Here is a 23992-nt window from a genome sequence, read left to right as displayed (position 1 = left end):
GAATAAGTGTATGTGTGGGTGTTTCTCAGAGATGGGTTGCAGCTGGAAGGGCATCCGCTGCGTAAAACATGTGCTGGATAAGTTGGTGGTTCATTCCGCTATGGCGACCCCAGATTAATAAAGGGACTAAGCTGAAAAGAAAATGAATGAATGAATAAACTTCAGTGTCAGTGAAAGACTGTCCAGCACACGCTTTGAATTGTGCAGTTTCTGCATTGGAGCGTTTTAATTACTCGCGGTCATCTAAGCTACCACAATATAGCGTATATAGGATTAATTATGTCAGTACGTAATGACCAGTTAGGATCTATTTCTGAACTGATACCAAACTGTCTACATCTGCATCCCGATGCACCTAAGAAACAATTAATTTTGACACCCCTAATTTTTGTGTCTGTTCAAAGAAAGTCTAATAGATGTCTAAACAGCAGTTTTGAATAAAAAAAATGTTGATGTCAGTGAATGTGTAATCTCACAATACACAGAAACTAGACTGTAGTTATCAAATAGACCGGAATGAATGACGTGTGAATCTGTCTATTCGGTGTATTTGATGACTATTCTATTTTTGAACTACTGTCTATTAGATTTTCACTGACAGCCAAAATATAGCCTTTGTTTTAGTCAAGACATCTACAGTGCATCCGGAAAGAATTCATAGCGCTTCACTTTTTCCCCATCTTTTTATGTTACATACTTATTCCAAAATGGATTCATTTATTTCCTCAAAATTCTGCACATAATACCCCATAATGACAATGTGAATAAAGTTAATTTATTAAAAATTAAAAACCTGGAAAATCACATGTACATAAGTATTTACAGCCTTTGTTCAATACTTTATTGATGCACCTTTGGCAGCAATTACAGCCTCAAGTCTTTTTGAATATGATGCCACAAGCTTGGCACACCTGTCTTTGGGAATTTTTGCCCATTCCTCTTTGCAGTACCTCTCAAGCTCTATCAGGTTGGATGGGAAGCGATGGTGTACAGCCATTTTCAGATCTCTCCAGAGATGTTCAATAGGATTTAGGTCTGGGCTCTGGCTGGGCCACTCAAGGACATTCATCGAGTTGTTGTGAAGCCACTCCATTGATATTTTGGCGGTGTGCTTTGGGTCATTGTCCTGCTGGAAAATGAACCGTCGCCCCAGTCTGAGGTCAAGAGCACTCTGAAGCAGGTTTTCATTCAGGATGTCTCTGTACATTGCTGCATTCATCTTTCCCTCTATCCTGACTAGTCTTCCAGTTCCTGCTGCTGAAAAACATCCCCACAGCATGATGCTGCCACCACCATGCTTTACTGTAGGGATGGTATTAGCCTGGTGATGAGCGGTGCCTGGTTTTCTCCAAACATAACGCCTGGCATTCACTTCAAAGAGTTCAATTTTAGTCTCATCAGAGCAGAGAATTTTGTTTCTTATGGTCTGAGAGTCCTTCACATGCCTTTTGGCAAATTCCAGGCAGGGAGTGGCTTCTGTCTAGCCCCTCTACCATACAGGCCTGATTGGTGGATTGCTGCATAGATGGTTGTCTTTCTGTAAGTTTCTCCTCTCTCCACAAAAGAACGCTGAAGCTCAGACAGAGTGACCACCGGGTTATTGATCACCTTCCTGATTAAGGACCTTCTCCCCCGATCACTCAGCTTAGATGGCCGGCCAGCTCTAGGAAGAGTCCTGGTGGTTCCAAACATCTTCCACTAACAGATGAGGGAGGCCACTGTGCTCATTAGACTTTCAAAGCAGCCAGAATTTTTCTGTACCTTCCCCAGCCTTGTGCCTTGAGATAATCCTGTCTCGGAGGTCTACAGACAATTCCTTTGTCTTCATGCTTGGTTTGTGCTTTGGCATGAACTGTCAAGCCTGGGATCTTTTATAGACAGGTGTATGCCTTTTCAAATCATGTCCAATCAACTGAATTTACCACAGGTGAACTCCAATTAAGCTGCTGAAACATCTCAAGAATGATCAGTGGAAACAAAATGTACCTGAGCTCAATTTAGAGCTTCACGGCAAAGGCTGTGAATACTTCTGTACATGTGACTTTTCATATTTTTACTTTTAATAAATTTGCAACAATTTCAAAAACTTTTTTCCCCACATTGTCATTATGGGGTATTGTGTGTAGAATTTTGAGGAAGTAATGACTTTAATCCATTTTGGAATAAGGCTGTAACATAAAATATGTGGAAAAAGTGAAGCGCTATGAATACTTTTCGGATGCACTGTATATTTAGACATCTATTAGACATCTTTTAAACACAAAATGTTGGGGAACAATGCCAAGTTTCACATAGATTAGTAAACACTATAGCAGGGGTAAAAAGAACAATGTTAGGTGTTGGAATAGAATACAGTAGTTATTTACAGTTGAGGGTTATACCAATTGGAACTGTTAAGCTGACTTAATTTTTCTAATTAGGCACATGGTCTATTATTTAAATTTAAGGCAACAATACTTTAAGTCAACTAATCGGTTTAAAAGCAAAAGATTAACTCACCCTTTTAAAGTAGTCAATTAATTGCTTTTTACAGTGCATGCAAAGCTTTTTTTTACAGTTACTTCTCTCTCTCTCTCTCTCTCTCTGCTTTTCCAGCCTGATCTCACGAGAAAACGTAAGTATTTTACGTTTTGACAGTTTAGTGGCTAATTCGTACGAATTCGTACGAGTTCAGTTGTACGAAATTGTACGATTTTAAAAAGGAGGCGTGGCACCTAACCCCACCCCTAAACCCAACCGTCATTGGCGGATGAGCAAATCGTACTAAATTATACGAATTAGATCGTACGAATTAGCCACTAAATCAAAAAGTTACGAATTGCCGTGAGATTGTGTTGGCTTTTCTCTATGACTCTTCATATCCTTGACATTTTATCCTTGTAACTCTTTTTGGCAGTCTGTGATGTGTTTCTGCTTCTTTTCTGTCCTGTATGTTTGTATTCTGTGCATTTGTATATTCTCTTTGGTCGGCTCTGCAGACTAAAAAAAATCTTTTGCAATGATGGATCCTGAGAGGAATAAAACTCAGGAGAGACATAAAAGAGACAGAGAAAAGCGGGAAATAAAGAGAAAATGAGATGTAAGTGTCCTTCAGGATTTACTTCTGATTTCCGGTGCCCAAAGCAAATAGACAAACACAGACAAAAACAGAAATCATTTAATGTGGATAAACAGCAACTACAGTTGACTTCTTAATTCCCTCAGTTACTGTATAAATTTACCAATGTGAAGAATTCATAATGAGCTCTAATAGTCTACATACACCTTGTCCCGTTTAACCTAAGCAGCTCACAAGCTGTTGCTTTGAAAAGCAAAGAAAAATAAAAAAAACTAATGTTAGAAAGGAAGGTCACAGAACACACATCACATGAAACAGCAAGAGGGCTTATGAAGTGTTTACAAGCCAGCTTTGAGTGTCAGGAGCCTTAATGACATGCTTGAGTTTGACACTGATATAAATGAACACTGAGGACTCTTCATTCTGCACCAGCTGCCTCACAAATATCTGAATGCTAGTGTTTTATAGAGTCCTTCTAACTCTCATAACAGCTTGTGGCACAGAAACAAATAATGTATATTAAGGCCCCAGAAAACAAGTCCAAAAAGCGCATGTAAATTTTGCATGAGAATGGTATGTGCTGTATGTCTTTGAAGTTCACAACATAGTTTTCGGGGTCACTGCATGTCTATAAAAATGTATACAAGGCAATCAATTTTTAAGTTTTAAATATTAAATTATATGTGAAATTCTAAATTATGTCTTATACCTTAATATCACTCACTATAAACTACTGTAAAGGAAATAACTAGTATATTTCCCTTTTTTTAAAGCAACTTAGTAATTCCACAAACTGGTACTAAAAAGACAAACATTGACAAAACATTAAAATAAATATGTGTTCATTATAAATAAAAGTAAATAGTAATAATAAAAAGATTAAAACGTATTTGCCAGATCAATAAAGACCTTAACATAATAAACGCAAGCTTTCTGCAGCATCACAATCCCAGACAAAAATCTATTGACCTTTCTGTCTGACAGTACCTAGAGGATTCAGCAGTTCTTGGGTAATTTGAGAAGGCTTGACTTGGAGGTAGAATATAAGAAGGTGATTTCAAAACACACATTTATTTCTGACCCAGACATATTTTTTCTGCTTCCTCTTTTTCTCCTGTGGAAAATATGCTAAATGGGGTCACATTGGATTCTGGATCTAACACAAGTTTTTAAAAACGTGTTGGTAAAACAAAAGTAAGTAATACTTTTCAAACTCTCTGAACTCCTTAACATGCCCACATCCTTGAGTCCTCCATTACTCTTAGTTATTCTGTAGGTCACGGTATGGTCAGAACTGCAGCGGTGAACCACAGGCTGGATAACATTACAGCCAGAACCATGACCCCACGGTTTTATGGACTACCATCCATCATCAATAACCCAGCACATTCCTGGGTGACCATCAAACACTAACAGGCCATCCTTTTTACTGATCATGCAATCATGTGTTTTACCATCTGATATGATTGCTGATAAGGATACTAAAAATAAGAACCTAATTAATACATAGTCATGAGCAAGAAAGCTTTTCCTAAAGCATCATTAGCCAACAGTGATTGCACACTTCAACATTACTAACACTGTTTTCCGAATCCATCGCTCCAGCATACATTCCCAAACTGCATTACAAGCTTGTGTGGTTGGATCCAGCTCTCAACATAAAGCATAGCCTAATCTTTATATGGCATATGGAGTTAAACAGGTCATTACAATCTATAGAGGATGTCACATTTGCGGCTGTATAATCTATACCTGATCTATAATCTATACCCATCTACCAGAATGAGTTGATAGTCCTTTGCAGTGACGTGCCCATCTAGCACAAGTATTTGCCATGATATTGCAGCCTAAACCATCACTGATCCATCCCCGTACTTTATTTTAGGCATAAAACAGACTGGGTGGTACGCTTCTTTGGGGCTTCTCCTCACCGTAACTCTCCCAGGTGTGGGAAAGACAGTGAAAATGGATTAATCAGAGAACAATACATGTTTCAGATTGTCCACAGCTTAAGGTTTTTGCTGCTGGGACCACTGAAACTGACGTTTGGCATTGGTACGAGTGATCAAAGGTTTGGCTGTGGTAGCCCAGCCATGAATACTGACCCTGTGGAGCTCCCGAAGAACAGTTTTGGTGGAAACTGGAGAGTTGAGGTGCAAATTTAATTCTGCAATGAGTTGGTCAGCTCTGGTTTTATGTTTTTGGATACAATGTGGGTTAGCACCCGGGCATCCCTTTCAAACAGCTTCGTCTTGAACCCACAGTTACCCCTGTTGGATGTGGTTCGTCCTTCTTGGTGGTAAGCTGATATTACCATTGATACTGTGGCTCTTCATACATCACCAAGACAAGCTGTCTTGGTCACAGTTGAGTCAGCGAGATGTACACTAACAGTTTGTCCTCGTTTGAACTCTGATATGTCACCAATAAGGTTGTGTATATTGCAATATTTCAAGCAAAACTGTGCTATTACTCTGCTAATTAAACCTTCACACTCTGCTCTTACTGATGGAATGTGCAACCAATGAAGATTGGCACCAGGCTGGTCAAATTTAGCCATGAAACCTCCAATACTAAATTGACTGGTGCTTCAGTTTCATTGCACAATATTTCTAAAAAAACAAAAAAAACAATAATAATAATTTGATGCACACTGTAAAATAAAATCTGTAATAATTTGTTTTACCCTTTTTTCACAGAAAATAAAAAATAGTGGTGTCCTCTGTCTTAGTATTAAGGCTGAGCACAGCAGGACTGTTTACAGCTCTACTAGAGTGAGGCTAACGCTTTAACAGCACCTCTGGAATAACTGGAGATCACAGCGTCAAGCCCTGTAGCGGCCACTGCTCCAGCAGTCACATGTGATGTGGCTAGCAGATTCATTTCACACTCAGTTTCTGAACACTACCTCTGACATGGAGGAGAGAGAGAGAGAGAGAGAGAGAGAGAAGGACAGTGAGGATGTGAGAGAGAAGAAAACTGGAAAGTATGGAGAGGTTGTTGAAAATTAGGAGATGAACAGTGGAGGCTGACAGTGTGTGAAGATTGAAATAGGTGGAATAAGGATTTAGTTTGCAATGAGCAAAAAAAAAAAAAAAAAAAGAGCAAACGAAGAATATGAATTCAAAGTAGAGACATCACACCATGCCAAAAAATTATTTAATATATCTGAAAAAACTGTAACTAATAACTAATAATAAAACCATTACAAATGTTATACTGTCAGTAAATTAGCATTTAGTTTTTTCAAAGTATTTAATAATAACTGAATAAAATCAAATAAATGTATATTGAGCTATTTAGATTCTATATACTCGGAATATTCATGTAGAAAATATATATATGTTTTATAGTTTTGCAATGCAATTGAGGGAGTGAGATTATCCAGAAATTATGAATCTATAAACTAATGTCAATGTCATAAGTTAAAATAAGACCAGTTTTAAACCTAAACTGTTTGTTCTACAGGCATACATAATGTATCAATATTTGAGTAAGCACCACTTGCTTTATATAATAAAACAGTCTGGTTATATTCTAGTATTTCCAGTATGAAATTGACTGTGACTGTGATTAATTGTGAAAAAGATTTCATTTTAATAAATTCTTCTTGCATTTATTCTAAAGTGACACATTAGATTGCAATCTATGCTACTTCAACCATTTATTAAGATAAGAATATAAATGTAGTATAAGATATATAATATATACCAAGCAAGCACACAAAATAATACTGATAATAAATATGTCAGCTTCTTATCAGAGGAAAGTCCCAGGCATAATTCAGAAGTGCTGTATTTTTCAGCTCAACAATACAAACTGAACTGGAATTCTTCAGCTGAGCTGATCTTCGTACTGTTTCCGGAAGCAATCTCCAACAGGAAAAAACTCCCAGCAGCGTTCCTGAAACATCTTCCACACATATGATTCCTGTCGAGTTGAAGAGTACAGCAGTCACAATTTGATATAAATATACACTCTAAGCTATGACAGGAATAAATGACATTTTCAAATATGCTAAAACAGAAAATTATTATATTAAATTGTAATAATATTTTACAAGATGGGTCAGCATAACAGAAAAATCATCACAGCATCTAAGCAACTCCAGACTTTTGAAGCTTTTCTAAAAAAAAAAAAAACATTTTTCAGTGGTTTCAAATATTACTGTATTATTAAGCATGTGTCTCCTACTCTGAAACTGCTCATATATCTTTTTTCCAATAAAGAGTCATGGCATTTGAGAATACAAGTTGTACCTGTCCAGTGTGTTCTGTAACATCCTTATTGATGAGGTACATCAGGAAGAACCTAAAGGGCAAACCAAACACCAAACAAATGTAATTCATTTTCAGCAAAAGATGGAAAAAACACTCATTTTTTTCCAAGCTGAACTTAATATTGTTTCTTTAACTTTAGGTTTATGTTTTGTTTTGTTTTGTTTTTCACAGTACTATAGTAATACCATTGTATTCTTAAAAAAACATGCTAAAGTGGTGATATATGAATATGCTAAACCTGGCATGAAATAAAATCTCTGATAATATTTTCTTACAATTGTGATATGTACAAAAGTTTGTGTTCACACTTGTAGTTCAGTCCTGGGTGTTGTTTCATAAAACCTGACTTCAATGTGCCGGACTAAAAGTTCACGACTAAATTGGTTTCATAACAGCAAGTTGAAGATCGTTTGATGTAACTAATCTGAGTTAAGTTTAAATAAACTAGATAACTGCTCGTATACATTATTGCGGTGAAACCTTAAAGGTTGAGCATAGATTCACTGATTATGTTGTGTGCTACCATGGCAACTGCGATGAAAGTAAGATTTCTGAAAAGTTCACAGCAAGTGAGCAGTATTCGATTTTTTAATTCAAACATATAATAATTTAAACATAAATAACTACGGCTTCCAACAAAGCAAGAGAGAAGGCTGACAGAAAATTGCAGATTTTCAAATATTGGCCATTATATTTACTATTAAGTGATAATAAAGTTGATCATTATTAAGAGGTTAAATGAATTAAAATAGCATCAAATTACGGCAGGTGAATGTTAACATTACTTTGATTAAGCCTGAACTTAAGACTTAACCCGAGAGTTAGCCTGCCCCGAACCAGGCTAGTTTCCCAGCATAAGTTGCCAGAGTAACTGAGTCTGAACTATCGTAAATTTGATTTATGAAATCGAATCCGCCATTAATAAACCTGACTTACCAAAATAAGCCTGGCTTATTCTCTAAACTTGGTTTATGGAACTGGTCCCTGGTTCGCTTAGTGTTTGCACTTTCATTGTTAGGATTCAAAATAAGCATACAAAACAAAAGATGATGTATCCTTTGCAACACATCTTCTCTAACATTCAAAACAATGCTTGGTGAGTGTTGCATTCATAAGAGAAATCATCCGCAGCAGAGTTTTTTTTTTGGATGTGGGAAACTGTTGGGCGACAGGGTTTAGACTGCAGTATTCACAATTATTTAAATAAGCCTATATACCAGTATGTACTTGAACTGAATCGGAAGGCAGATTTAGAGGGTTAGTTCCCATCAAATAAAAAAATTAAATGTAAAAACAGCTTTGTTGATGATGTCTTCAACGTCAGGTCAGGGTGCACATTTACTATGATGCTAGTGTGGTGTGTTGCTGAGTGTAATGGCTAATATGATGTATTATTGTAGAAAAAAAGCACCCTGACCTGAAATAGAAGGTAAAACATAGTCATTTTAATGTTTTTTGGAATGATTTACAGGAGCTGATTTATTACAGCTGAACCACTGAGGTCACGTGGAATATTCTGACAGTGAGTCGGTTTCTTTTGTGGACTTTGAATTTCTTAAGACCGTTGCTGCCAGTGGAGGTTAAGGAAGCTCTTGTAATTGATCTGAAATATCTTCATTTGATTTACGATGAGAAACGAAGGTCTTAGAGGATTGGAATAACCTGAGGGTGAGTAATTAATAAGAGAATTTTCATGAAATAACCATTTTAATGCCTGAGCTATCAACTCAAATCAGAGGTGCATATGATAAGATTGAAAACATGCTTCTTTATATGAAGAACTCAATAGGCTACATTTTTAATAGAACTAATAGAAATATAACTTTAATTTGTAATCGTTAGTAAACCTGCTTACTGTGCATGCGCAGCTCAATTTGTATAACCTTGCATTTAATGTACTCAGACACTGAGTGATAAGTGCTGGTGTAAAAGGAATAATGATATCAGCTACTGTACTTTAAATGACTACAAAAACATTTTATAGAATGTACACTGAAAAATGTGGAAATTATGAAAATGTGCACACACTCACTGCAATGTATTGTGACTGATAGACTGTGATGTCGAGCTTACAACTATTCTGTCAAAATTGATATCGTGTAATCCATCATTTTAAACATTATTTGTCAAAACATGCAGTAAGTCAGGAGAAGGTTATTTTGTCAGGGAAAGAATTGCTCAAAATAAAGCTGGCTTGTTACATTCCAGCAATATTGACTACTTTGCAGTATCTGTTGTTGTGGTTATTTACTGTGAAATTATTGTAGTTGGGTTAGGGGGTTTAGGAATTATTGTTAATTGTTTTGTATCTACTTACATATTTCTGTTAATATACAGTATATAAACCGTAGGGGGTTAGGGGGTTTAGGATTCATTGTTAATTGTTTTGTATCTACTTACATATTTCTGTTAATATACAGTATATATACCGTAGGGGGTTAGGGGGTTTAGGATTCATTGTTAATTGTTTTGTATCTACTTACATATTTCTGTTAATATACAGTATATATACTGTAGGGGGTTAGGGGGTTTAGGATTCATTGTTAATTGTTTTGTATCTACTTACATATTTCTGTTAATATACAGTATAAAGTATTTTAAACGTTTCATTTATTGTTCTATTATTTTTTTTTTTTCATTAAAAACATATTCTTTAATGTCTTCCAACATCAATTTGTTGGTCTCATTTAAAGTATCAGTTGAAGAACAGTTCAGGCACCGGTGCCATTTGAAAATGATTGATATTGCATCATAAACCAAAAAAAAAACACAGACAATACCCAACCCTAAATCACACCACAGTGTGTTTTAATCAAAACAAACTTGCTAAGTGTGAACACACCCTAACTGACAAGGAATAATGTAGGGCAGTATTTTAATTTAGTCCACGGGGAATTGACTGTCTCACTTGCTATTGATCTCATGTGGATGACCTCTGATCTCTTGTAGTACTTACAGGTAATTTGCCAGGTTGTGTTCTTGCAGTGTGTGTGACTCAAAACCATGGGGTACTGTATCAAAGTACTCGTTCCCAATGCCACAGATAAAACACTTAGTCTGCAGGAAATAAAAAGATGATTATTTTAGTTTTAATTACAGATTATAAATTAGCATAAACCAATGGCTAGGCTAGAGAGTGCCTGACTGAGATTAATGATGTGTTTACGAACAGCGAAATAAAATAATAACTATATTATAAAATAAGTGCACTATAGGTCTGATTTAAAATTAAATAAATGTTTAGTTTTTCATTAAATTATTCAGTGACAAAAATTTAAACTGCTTTTATACTAGCCGAAATAAATAAAAAAAATAAATCTTATGCAGAGGAAAAAGAATATATAGAAAAATTCTGAACATTTGCTGTATCCATTACATATTACTTGAGAAATGTTTTAAAAAGAGTAAAAATTGCACAGAACTGCAAATAATTTTGCCATCAACTGTATGTATTTGTTTAGTTGTATGTAATGTTTCGTTTTCCATAAATTAATTGCAGCACAAGACGACTCAGGTTAAAGCAGAATACTAAAATAGTCCAATTTGAATGAGAAAGCTTACCTCCATGTCCTCTTTAACCTGCTCCTGCTGGTCTCTCAGTTCGCCAAATGCATCAATGATAAGACCTTTCAAATGATACGACAACAGAGCAAATCACCAGTTAAGAATACAATCAAGTTCATGCCACACATTTGAGTCGTGAGTTTTATTTCTCCCCACGCATAAGACACTGCTCCAGCATCAACACGCTCCTCAGATCTCTTCCCATAAATCCCTCGCAGCATGAGAGAGCATGATCTTATAATGAAGCGCTCCAGCACTGCTCAGCATGACTTGAGTTAGAGGACAAACTAAATAATTAAAACCCAAGACTTCAGCTCATTCTGCTTATTGAAATATTGGTGCACATATTGTTCATTTTATTTATTTATTTATTTTTCACCATTTAAATAAAATTACTCTGACAATCTCTCCGTTTCTCACCCTGGATGATGGCAAGCAGGATGACGATGACAAAGAAGAAGAAAGTGATGTCGAAGATGATGCGATAGAACTCAAACTCGTCTCCTGCTGGGTCTTCGATTTCATCTCCAATTCCCCCTCCGGCTCGCACACCAACGTACATGTGGAACATGTAACACTATGTGCACATACATACATACATTAATTCATGCATTACATTTATTTTTCTTTTTATCCCTACATCATCTTGTCTAGCCTTCTTTTCACTCTTCGATCAATTGAAAAAGCAGTTTTCGCAACAGTTTTATCGATTCTGATTGTGCAGTGATTGCTCTGTTAACTTTTTTGCATTTGAAATGCTGCTGAATATGGGATTATACAGACTTTTTAGGTAAAAAAAAATTTGAAGAAATAAATGGAGATGATCAAGAGTGACAGTAAAGCCCTTTATACTCAGTATTGACAAAGTAAAAAAAAAAAAAGAAACGACCTATTAACTGAATTAAATGTGTAAACACAGCAAATTTTGACTGGAGAGTTCATTTGAATCAGTGAGTCATTAACGGAAGACTTGCTCTGACCAGTTCATTTGAATCAGTGGGTTGTTAACAGAAAAGTTGCTGAATCAGATCATCTGAATATGCGAGTCATTAACTAGAGACCTGAGATGCATCAAAAATCGCATACTTCCATGATATATAGTACACTAAAAACAGTATGTGAGCCGAGTAGCAACTGACCCAGGTAGGTCACATGATCATGACAAAATGGTGGATGTAGAACGTCCAAGTTCCATTCATACTGTTCACATTCATGCTGGATAGAACGTACTTTCCTAAGGGCCGAGTAGTATATTTAAATTCAAATGCAGTACCTACTTAGTAGGCGAATTCAGACGTAGCCTTGGTCTGACCAGATCATTTGAATCAGTCACTCCTTCTGACTGAATCATCTGAATCAGTGAGTCCATTAGAGACTCTGGATGTGTCCGAAATCGCTACATCCATACTATATAGTATGCTAAGAACAATATGTGAACCGAGTAGTATGTCCGAATTCATAGAATTCGAAAAACAGTATGTGAGAAGTATCAAGATGACCAACTACTTTTGGCATCCGATGCACGCTACAATGAGAGAATTCATGAATGGGAGTGAAGTGACGCAACTGATGCAGATAGGTCACATGATCATGACAAAATGGTGAATGTACATCTGAGTTCCACTCATACTACTCACACACACATACAGTTTCTCCACAATGGACGTCCAGCGTTCTCCAGTCTCCGGCACCTTGACTGCAGCTCTGCACAGGAAGTTTGGCCAGAGGAGAAATGGTCGTGCCCAACTGAGCCTACATTCTCTCAAAGTTTTTTCTCCTTCACTTTCATCAATTAATGAAGTTTTGTTTCTCGCCACTGTCACCACTGACTTGCTTGGTTTGGGACTTGTGGAGCTATGCATCGATGGATTTGCTCTTCAGTGTTTGGACTTTCAGCAGTGAAAATTAAACCACACTGAACTGAACTGAACTTCAACTCTGAAAACTTTTGAAATTTACAAGAACTTCTACGATAAGCTGCTTTGAAACAATCTAAATTGTAAAAGCGCTATAAATTTAAAGAATAAAGATGAATTCATACTGTATTGACCTTATTCTTCGATGCGGAAGTGCGCTCGTTTTTGCAATTGTTTTAGAACTTTCGACTCAGCTGCCTATGGGTGAAATGACTAGGAATAATAAACGGCAGAAAACGGTCAAACTACTGGCTCTACACGCAAGTGTTTTCATGACTATACAGACACAGTAGAATAATATAATAAGAAAACGTCAGTTTGCAACATCAAGCAGCAAACCGAGCTGTTTTTAACGTCTGAAAATTAATGGAAGTGAATGAGACCGGAAGTCTCGAGCCAAAAAGATTCCAATGGCTGTGCCCGCTCGTACGTGAAGAATAAGGTGAATAGAACATACTTTTCTAAGAGTCGGTAGGTAAATTCAAATTCAAATGCAGAGCCTACTGAGTAGTAAGCGATTTTGGACGCAGCCATTGTCTGACCAGATCATTTGCATCAGTGAATCATGCACTGAGGAGCTCTGATCGTATCATCTGAATAAGCTAGTCATTAACCAGGGACTCGGTCTGGTCAGATCATTTGAATCAAGGAAATATTTACTGAAAGACTCATTCTATGATCATTTGAATCACTGAATTGTTATAAATTGTAATAATAATTACCAATAGTATTGTTTTAACAGTACTTTTGATCAAATAAATGTAACATTGGTAATAGTTATATATATATATATATATATATATATATATATATATATATATATATATATATATATATATATATATATATACACACACACACACACACACACACACACACAGTTGAAGTCAGAATTATTAGCCCCAATGATGAAATATTTCTCAAATGATGTTTAACAGAGCAAGGAAATTTTCACAGTATGTCTGATAATATTTTTTCTTCTGGAGAAAGTCTTATTTGCTTTATTTCAGCTAGAATAAAAGCAGTTTTTGAGTTTTTATTGTGTATTTTATGGTCAAAATTATTAACCCCTTTAAGCTTTATTTTTTTCGACAGTCTACAGAACAAATATATTTATTATAAAATAACTTGTCTAATTACCCTAACCTGCCTAGTTAAGCCTTTTTAATGCCACTTTAAGCTGTATAGAAGTATCTTGAAAAATATCTGTAAAATATTATTTACTGTCTTTTTTTTTTTTGACAGGGGCAATAGACGATCAAAGAACTGCTCCATAACTAGCTTCATAACTGAATTTCATCAGCAGTTGCGCATCTGCTGATGTTTTTTAAACAACATTTCAGCTGCATCTTGATTTTTAGGTAGGACTCTGTCTAATGTTAATAACTCTTACAGGAAATGCAGAACAACCAAATTCAACCACCTTTTGATGAAGATCAAGCTTGATATTATCAGTACAAATGGAAACAAAATCCTTCAAAGGTGATTACAAATGGTCAAGGTACTGACTCCAACAGTCTAAATAGTATTTTATTGCAGCGCTCTCATGTTTCTGAGACCTTGACCATTTGTGAGCCTAAGAAACCAACAGAGCGATACTCACTGTGAGCATATCATCACATTTCATGTCCATTGGTTCACCATCTTCACTTTTGTTGTAAAATTTGCGGAAGAAGTTAAAGGCAACCACAGTATAAAGATACACAACTACAGCCAATAGTCCCACCGTCAAAACCAACTGAAAAACACATCCATGTTAACAATGATTATTTTGCAATGACATAGCTATTTTTTTTGAAGTATGACTTGAGGAAATGCATTTTTGGGGGCCACTTCTATATACACACACAACGACTCATCAAATAGATTACCTGTTTGCCATTATGTGTGACAGATGACAATATGGTGCGCAGTGTTTTGAAGCCCATGGCGATGTCGAGCAGGTGAGCGGCGAAGAAAAAATTATTATAATGACCCAGAACTGACACAAACATATACCAGGCCAGGTAAAGGAAGGACTGAAAGAAATGAAAAACACAATTTCATGTCAGGTTTGACTCACTGACTGCCTTCAGTTATAGTGTTCAGAGAGTGATGGATCTTACATTGTCTGTGAAAACCACTCCCAGCTTCCATATGTGGTACTTCACATCAATGGTGTTTAATCTAAAGCTGTGGAAACGTAAAAATGATTTCTTTGAATCTTATCACACTGAACACCACTGCCATCATCTGGCACATGGCGAAATCTTATATTTTTTATTGTCAGCTCCTGCAGATGAACTGTTTTGCTGATTTGTTTGGTAAAATAAATATAACAAACCAAAGGAGAGGGTTGTAACTCACAAGACGCCCTTTTGCACGGGTCTTTTCCTCTCCTGAGCCCCTGAGCTGAAGTCAAGAGCAGCTTTATCCAAACCCAGCAGCTCACTGACGCGTGCTGATCCATACAGCTCTCCGTATTTCGCCATCACCTGCAGCATGGAAAGTAATCACAGAATGAATCAAAGAGAAAAACAGTTTGAACCTGCGGCTCAGATCACACAGCTTACTGTACCAATGCCAGGGAGTAGATTATTATTTGTCGTGCTCAACCCGAGTATTAAATCTGACATACTGTAGTTCATCCCACACCGTTCATACCAGAGACACAAATGATATCTCATGTTTTGTCTTGCTGTGGAGACTATAGTATGCAACTGGATTTACAATTTCTATGATTATGAAGATTTAAAAGGAAGCATCCATTACACTGACAGTGAAAGAGACACCACGTCTGAATGTCACAGAGATTAGGGGGAAGGCCACTAAATAAACCCCCTAGCAACCACTCAGAACACCCTAGCAACTACATAATGTAGCAATGCTTTGGCAAACACTCATATAAACCTACAGTAATTGCTTTGAGCTGACATGTCATTTAGTTTCTACAGGGGAAAATGTAGAAATCTGTTCAAATACTAACAAACAGGAATAAAATGTAAATAAAAATACATCAGTACATCAGAGTCTTCAACGCATCTAATATTAATCAGACAGTTTTGATAAGCTCAATACCATTGATAAATCCAATATAGCATGAAAAAGGTTGAAATAACAGAGCAACGGTTTATTAAATAACTATGTGAAGGTACTCAGTGTTTCAGAAGAGTTTTTCAGACAGTAATAATACTAATGCTGGCCTGTTTACTGTTGAATGAATCCAATCTATGTTCAGTGAAAAGGATTATATGATGCAGTCATAAACTTGCTAATAAATTACTGAATGTGATTTTGAACTAAATTTTGTATTAAATATATTGTTATCGGATGATACAGGGTTTCTGCAGGTTTCCTAAAGTTAAATTTAAGACTTTTTAAGACCCTTTTAAGACCATTATGAATGAAATTTTAGACTTATACAGGGTTTAACAATAATTATTATTTCTGATGGCTCGGTTGGCCCAATGGATTTTTTTTTTTGCTTGCCACAAAAAAGAAAAATTTTTAGCGACAAACTCTAGTTGTATACACTATTTTCTACATATATTTTTTTAATGACAAGTTTATCATTGTTAAAAGTATATTTGTTATGGATGCAATTACATAAATAATCAAAAATATATATTTGTTGGCTTTGGTCCAAATCGATTGAGTATAACTACTCTTCAACCTAACGTGTTTCTGTTATAAAACCTTAAGTTTAATAATAATAATGATTATTATTATTTTATTAATAATATTAAATATTATGTCTACTCCCTCTTACTTCTGTAAATAGTTTTTGTATGAATGGAAGATAACGTAAAGCGATATATTGCTCTGTTATTATCAGGAGGAACTGTGCAATTGATTACAGTTTTCTTTTCCTCATTTTATTGAGATGGATTGTTGGTGATTGGATGGATGTTGGCCCGATTGGGTAGCTTTACTTGGACAGAGAAAAATTAAGACCTGTTTAAAATGATTTAAGACATACAACACAATATTTCAGTAATTTTTTTAACCCTGTGATAGTTGTTTAATAAAATATAGATGAACTAGAGCGAATTAATATTAAAATTAGGATTAAGAATTAGATAAATGTAGACAAACTAATTTTAATTCAGTCTTAAACATAGGAATAAGACACACATTTTGAAAAATCACAGTTGTGAGACTTTTGAGATATTTTTTTAAAAACATCGGGTCACACTTTATTTTGATGGTCCGTTTGTTGAATTTAGTTACATTGCATTTACATGCCAACTAATTCTTATTAGATTATAAGTAGACTGTTAGGTTGGGGTTAAGGTTAGTGTAAGTTTACATGTACTTGCAAAGTTTCTTATAGTCAGTTAAATGTCTGTTGAAGGAGCACTATCAACAGACATTAAGCAGACAGTCTACTAATACTCAAATGGACCATCAAAATAAAGTGTTATCAAACATTGATTTTCGATTTCAGACAAATTCTAGATACACGTATTTTTTTTTTCCAAATTAATGTAACGAAAGTGTAACCCTTTAGTTTAAGTACCAATTCCCACTATTAATTTGGTTATTATTAAGATATTAAGATCTTGGCTGTTTATTAATACTTAAAAAGTTTGATATTATTCTACATCCCTAATTCTACCTAATATCTAAAGAATTGTACCTTAAAATAAGGTGTGACCAACAAAAGAACAACTTTGTTATGATAAATTTAGTATTACAGTTTTTCCTCAGTTGCTTTAGTACATTTCTCAGATCAGAATTGAAGTTTGCAAAACAGTTAAGTGCATTTCTCAAAACAGCGCGTACAAATGGCAAAACACCACGGATTATCTGCAAAAGCCAGTCTCTTGCTCAAAATTCTTAGTTCATCTCTCAAAATTAAATTTCTGTATCAATGAAGAAGTCAGTGCCATCAGAATGACACGTCCTTGTGTCATTGTGTACGGACAAGACAGTCAAATTACTTATGTTATGAATGTTATGAATACAACAGTGTACTCTGGAGGCATATTTGGGTGTAAATTATGGCAATATATTTTTTCATCTATTTGTACTGTAATTTGTTTCCAAGTCATGTCGTTGTGATACTGAAAGGATAAGACAGCACTGCACAGCACAGAAAAAAACAAAACAAAAGTAGAAATGAGCATAGGACAATCTCCTTTTAGACCTTCTTTAGAAAAAGTCAAGATTCACCTGGGAGAAATGTACCAATTATAGACAGATTTTGAAAAAAAAAAGTCAAATGGAAATGTATAGAAAAATTCATGATGACAAAATATTGTGAAAACATGTTCAGCCATTTTGCATGTTATTGTTAAGACTTATGCCATGAACAAACGATTAAATGTTGTGGGGGGTGAGACTATTCAAAAGAAACCAAAATAATCGATTTTGATCAACATGACATAAGCAACTGATAATGTAGAATACATCAGAGAATTGCACATAATCATTTGCATGGATGTACAAAAGCATTTGCAACTTGTTCAAAAGAATAAGAAACTGCTTTTTTGATGTGCACAAATTACACAATGATCTGAAGATTGAACAGGAGTTTAAAAAATTTCAATTTTGATCTGAGAAATGAACCAAAGCGACTGACAAAAACTGTAAGAATAAAATTTATATTAATTTATACAGAGAGACTATAATATATTTGAATGCTGCTTAAAAGTTAAAACTGTTCATCTTACCTTTCTTTTCACAAATTTATCCCAATAATTACTTGGGTATGATCTGAAAATCAAGCAAACAGTAAAATATTACTGAAAAGGTGAAACAAGCTGTTCTATGTAGTAGTGACAAATCAGCAATCGCTGTTTAAAGTGAAGGTCAGTCATTATTTAATTCTCATAAACACTTATGTGAGCCTTTATGGAACATCTATTCAGCGCTTACGGTGTATTGATGACCATTCTGTCCCACTGGCCTTTAATGTCATCTTCAGAAGGTTGCTCTGTGATGTAGAGTCCATCGAACTCCAGTTTACGAGCCAGCTCCTTCTCTCGCTTAAAAATTACTAAAGGAACCTGTCAGGAGGAAGATAAAAAAAAAGGCTTTGTTTAGACCTGAAAATGAACAAACATTATTTAATTTGAAGAAACGTGACCTACAACAACTTTTTAAAAATCACTCAAATATCTAATCGCTAATCTTTGTACTGACGGTCAGATGTTCATGTAGATGTTCATGCTTTTTGGATAATCTACAATCATGCTGCAGAATGTGATAATCAGGTTCAAGTAGCTTAAGTGTAAGATGAAATTAAAGTATTTTTACTTCTGGTTTAAGACCTGTGGAGCGCACAGAACATCTGAGAGCTTTAACGAAAGCCAGAGAAGTAAAGAGAGGCATTTATTTAGTCTATCAAAGACGCATGTTTAGTTTCATAATAAGAAATATAGTGGGTTTCTTGCACAGGCATAGAAGTGAAGTGCCGGTAGTGTGTGCGTGTGTGTGTGTGTGTGTGTGTGTGTGTGTGCGCGTGTGTGTGTGAGTGGTGTACTACCTTCAAACAGTAGTAGCCGATGATACAGCAAAGAGAGATGAGTGTGTGCAGTACAGCCAGGCAGTGAAGAATCATTTTCATGTAGCCACCGTTCTCTTCTAGTTCAAAATAAACTTCCTGTGAACTCTTGCTGCACCCATCCACATCTTCATCATCAATGGTTGATGAAACCTAAATAAAAAAAATCACTTAGACTAGATGTATGCTTTGTTTATAGTAATTAAAATTGACAAACATATAAATTTTTTTATATATTGAAAAAATACTTTGCTAAGTGTGTAAGATGTTATGGATACATAAATGATTCAAATTTATTTGTTTAAAACGGCTCATTCATTTAGGTATGAAGCAAGGAATTGTCTTAACGAATGAATCACTGAATCATTTACTTATTTGAAATAGATTCAGTCAGGAAGGAAAGTGTGTTTATATAATTCCTCCAACTAGGAATATGTTAATTAACATTGGACAGACGATTGTACATGTGAATGTACTATCTAAAAATAGTTTGTTAAAAATAAAGGTCAAAAACAGTTCTTTTTTATGCAAAAATGTACACAAATTACATCGAATCACATACAAATGGAGAAAGAATAACAAAAACAAAACAAAAAAGACATATATAAATATAAATATATATATAAAACATTTATAACAGTAGAAAGCATATTATTATAGGTCATAAATATCAAAAAATGAAGTAAATAATATAGATATACTGTAAATAAAACAAAAATAGAACAAAAACAATCAGTGGTAGGGAATGACAACAATAATAACTACAGCAACGACAATAATAATAATAATTAAATTAATAACATAAATAGTTAAAAAATCAGAAGGATAGTTTTGTAGTTTTTTTTTTTACGTGACAGCTTGCAATTTAAACCAACAATTACAATTTTATCATAAACAAAAAAAAATGGTCAACTTTTTGTTCAATGCTGCAATATTACTTCGGTTTAAACTTATCTAGTTGGTGTTTCAAGCTGTAGGTTATTTTAGCTGATTTCCCAATCTAAGAGACTAATAAACATCAAAACAGACCAGCTTGACCAACAACACTAAATCTCGTGTTTTAGCAGGGAAATCAATACTTACCTTGTAAAATAGAAGAATGAAATTAATGGCAAAAGCGAGGAAGAGAGCCAACAACCTCATGTTGTAGAAATTTCTTGCAAAACAGTTCTGCAGAGAAAAGACATCGCTTGCAGGTGTTTAGATCCATATGGTTGAACATCTGTTAATACAGTGTGCTTATATTGTGCATCTGGAAAACAACAGAGAAGGAAACACACCAGAAGCTTGGTCTTCTGAGAGCTGATCGTTTTCCAAACAGCCGATTCCTGGATTTCAGTTTCATCTGGATTTGAAGAGCTGAGCTTTCGGATTCTCCTCTTAGTCTTCTTTTCCTTGTTATGTTTATCCTCATCACTGCAACATTTAAGTGAAATATCAAATGCAATATGCTAGTTTCAGTGCTCACAAACAGCACATATACTTTTTCGGCAGTCATATTAATAAGCCATTCATTATCCCCATACAAGGGTTCACTCATTTGCATCCATAGTATGGACCAAGGCTGCACGATTTTTGACAAAAACAGGCATTGCGATATTTAGTTTGTCTGCGATATGAATGTAATTTGACAAGATGACTTATAACTCTATTTGGGACGAATTCATAATTTTACATTAATATGGATTTTTTTTGTAGAGGAATATCTGCATAAAATAAAATACAATTGAACAGATATACATTAATTGTATGGTTTTCTGTAAAATCTATCAGTATTGAGGTGCAGAAATTCAATAATACATAAAACAACTCCTTATCGTCTTTGCATAAATAATTAAATACAAGTTATTTTGGTTTATATAGCATTATAACTAACTTTGCGATGACCCCGAAAATCACATTCTGTGGTGCTGATCAACTATAATCCCAACTTGACATTGCTGATCCTGCGATGTGACTATTGCAGATTCACACATTGCGATATCGATGCTGAAACCATACATTGTACAGCCCTAGTATGGACTTTGTTATACCTGTAATGTCTTATAATATACAGTCAGTTTTATTAAGCAATAACAAACAGGGTTAGGCAATATTAATTCTAATGTGCCGATTCGATGATCAATAAATATGTTTTAGCATTATTGATCACTATTTTTTTCTGCAGTAACACTGTATGTTTATATTTATCTCTTTATTTAGCAAAATCAGTCAAATACAATCAGTTATCTAAATGATTCAGCTCAGTATGTGAGATGTTTTAGGAATCAAACAATTATTAGTCAAGGTGTATGGTTTAGATTCATAAAATCCATCAGGTCTTTCATTAACATTACATAATTATGTCCAAATGAATTCTGAAATTGTATTAAGTGTGGAGTGCTGATAATTTTCAGCAGCTTTCAACTGCGTATTATTTTCGCACCTTTTGAATTATTCAGGGTCTGGACACCCAACGTACTCGAGTACAATGAGAATATTAAAAGACTTTTTCAAATGTTCTCTGGGCTTCCTGTGGGGTATAGAAAATGATACACTTGAAAGGTAAAAAAAATCAGTACCATTCCCTGCTTAAAAAGCAGTATTTCTGTTTCCAAAGTTTTATCTTGCCCCTGTCTGGAATACTTACAAAGCTTTCTTAGTCTCTGTATCCTCCTCCTCATCTTGCACTGCATGAAAATCCTCCTCACAGATTTCAACCTGTTTATAACATTAATGGACATACAGTAAATAGACATAATGGAGACAAACTGAACATGCATGTCCAAAAAAAAGACAGTTTATTGGACATAAATGTATAAAAGTGGGTAAAAATGTGATAGTTGGCGGTGTAACAGTATAAAAAAAGACTTTGGTTCAGAGCTCGATTTTACTATTATATATATTTTTGGTAAATGTGTTTGTTTGTAAAAGTTTTGTCTTTACTCCAATTTGTTGCTAAAATGCAATTTATACTCTATATTTCATAGCTTGATTTCATGACAGATTTAATTAAATAAACATAAAAAAAAAATACATCACTAACAAATTTTGTAAATTTCGATAAATATCAGGGATGTCCAGATCTGATCACGTGATCGGAAATCGGGCCCGATCACGTGGTTTAGACTCGATCGGAATCAGACGTTACCTCCCGATCAGGACTTAAATATATATGTATATGTATATGTATATGCATATATATATATGTATATGTATATGCATATATATATATATGTATATGTATATGTATATGCATATATATGTATATGTATATGCATATATATGTATATGTATATATATATATACATATATATATATATATATATATATATATATATATATATACATATATATATATATATATATATATATATATATATATATATATATATATATATATATATATATATATATATATATATATATATATATTGTCATTATTTTTTAACACATCTATAGATCTACTGACATCTATAAACATCACTTTGTTGCAGAGACGCTATTGGTTAAATGCCAGCAAAGTAGAACACATAAACAGCTTAAAGCAGAAAGCGCGAGTGTGTCTGCGCTCTGGAGGTATTATAAAGTTAGTGATTACCAAAGCAAACTGTGAGATATGTAAACTTGGGATTGCCTGCCAGGTATTTTAAGATGAGGTGCTATTTGTTTTATATTAGATTTTTTTTATATTTACTGTAGCACTAAAGTCCAAAAGTGAAGAATTGATGTTATTCATTACTTGATTGTTCAAGCTACCTCACAGAAGTGCTCTGTTTGTTAACAGAGTTGTTGTTTCTTCGCTCTTCTTTATTCTTTTTTATGTATTATAGAAGTATCGGATCAGGTTTCGGTTTCAGTAGATACTCAAAATTAAATGACTCTGACTTGAGGGCAAAAAAAACCTGATCAGGACATCCCTAATGAATATATATTCTAACATAGTGTAAATACTTTGAGAAATGGTCAAGTTCATAATGATATCAGTGTTAGGTTAGTAATGTAGGTTAGTTCATTTTTCTTTTCTTAAGGGGTTTTCAGCTTTATTGGGATAGGACAGTGGAGATTGTACAGACAGGAAAGCGTGGGAAGCAGAGATAGGGGAGGGATCGGCAAAGGACCTCGAGCCGGGAACCGAACTCGGGTCGCCGTGAGCACCTCAGTGCTACGTGTTGACGCACTAACCACTAGGCTATTGGGGCTGACTATCGATTATTTTTAGGAAATGTAATTACCATTACTTATAATGTACTTTAAAATATTTTAGAATTTGATACATATAATGTTTAACTTTTACTTTTTGTGGAGGAATTCTGTTTGCTAAATAAAGAATGTTATGTGTGTTAATAAAATGCTCAAGTATGAATTTTTAACAAATAAAACTAAAAGGCCATGTTTGATTAATACTGACTATATACTGAGATTTGTTTTTTATTAGTACAGAGTCAAGCAATTTCTTACTGGGTAATTAGATTAATTTTCAAATAAAATGTTAAACACAAAAATGTTAAATACAACATTAATGATTTAATAAGTTAATTCTTTTTTGAGGTAACTGATCTAACTAGGTAACTAGATAGAATTAAATAGTTTCTTATAATGAAGATATAGTTCGATATAATTAAGATATATAAAATGTCAAGCTTCATATTAAGTTCCACGTCAAGTATGAATATGTGTACTGTTACTCCCCGAATGGTCATATATG

General features: G+C 34.5%; 1 protein-coding gene across 1 annotated transcript in view; it reads right to left on the bottom strand.

Moving 5' to 3' along the window:
* Nucleotides 1-6759: 6759 nt before the first annotated feature.
* The window catches only part of ryr2b (ryanodine receptor 2b (cardiac)), a 103780-nt gene continuing 86547 nt past the window's right edge, over nucleotides 6760-23992 (bottom strand). Inside the window, 15 exon segments of the mRNA XM_056477285.1 lie at nucleotides 6760-6988; nucleotides 7318-7369; nucleotides 10295-10395; nucleotides 10900-10964; nucleotides 11323-11479; nucleotides 14422-14556; nucleotides 14690-14836; nucleotides 14924-14984; nucleotides 15138-15292; nucleotides 18473-18515; nucleotides 18678-18808; nucleotides 19288-19458; nucleotides 20389-20475; nucleotides 20586-20721; nucleotides 21935-22005. Coding sequence (XP_056333260.1) covers nucleotides 6893-6988; nucleotides 7318-7369; nucleotides 10295-10395; nucleotides 10900-10964; nucleotides 11323-11479; nucleotides 14422-14556; nucleotides 14690-14836; nucleotides 14924-14984; nucleotides 15138-15292; nucleotides 18473-18515; nucleotides 18678-18808; nucleotides 19288-19458; nucleotides 20389-20475; nucleotides 20586-20721; nucleotides 21935-22005 — 1608 coding nt within the window. The 3' untranslated portion in view covers nucleotides 6760-6892.

Source organism: Danio aesculapii, chromosome 17, assembly GCF_903798145.1.
Source record: "Danio aesculapii chromosome 17, fDanAes4.1, whole genome shotgun sequence".
NCBI lineage: Eukaryota > Metazoa > Chordata > Actinopteri > Cypriniformes > Danionidae > Danio > Danio aesculapii.
Note: the sequence above shows the minus strand (reverse complement) of the source record. Positions and strands in the feature narration are given on the sequence as shown.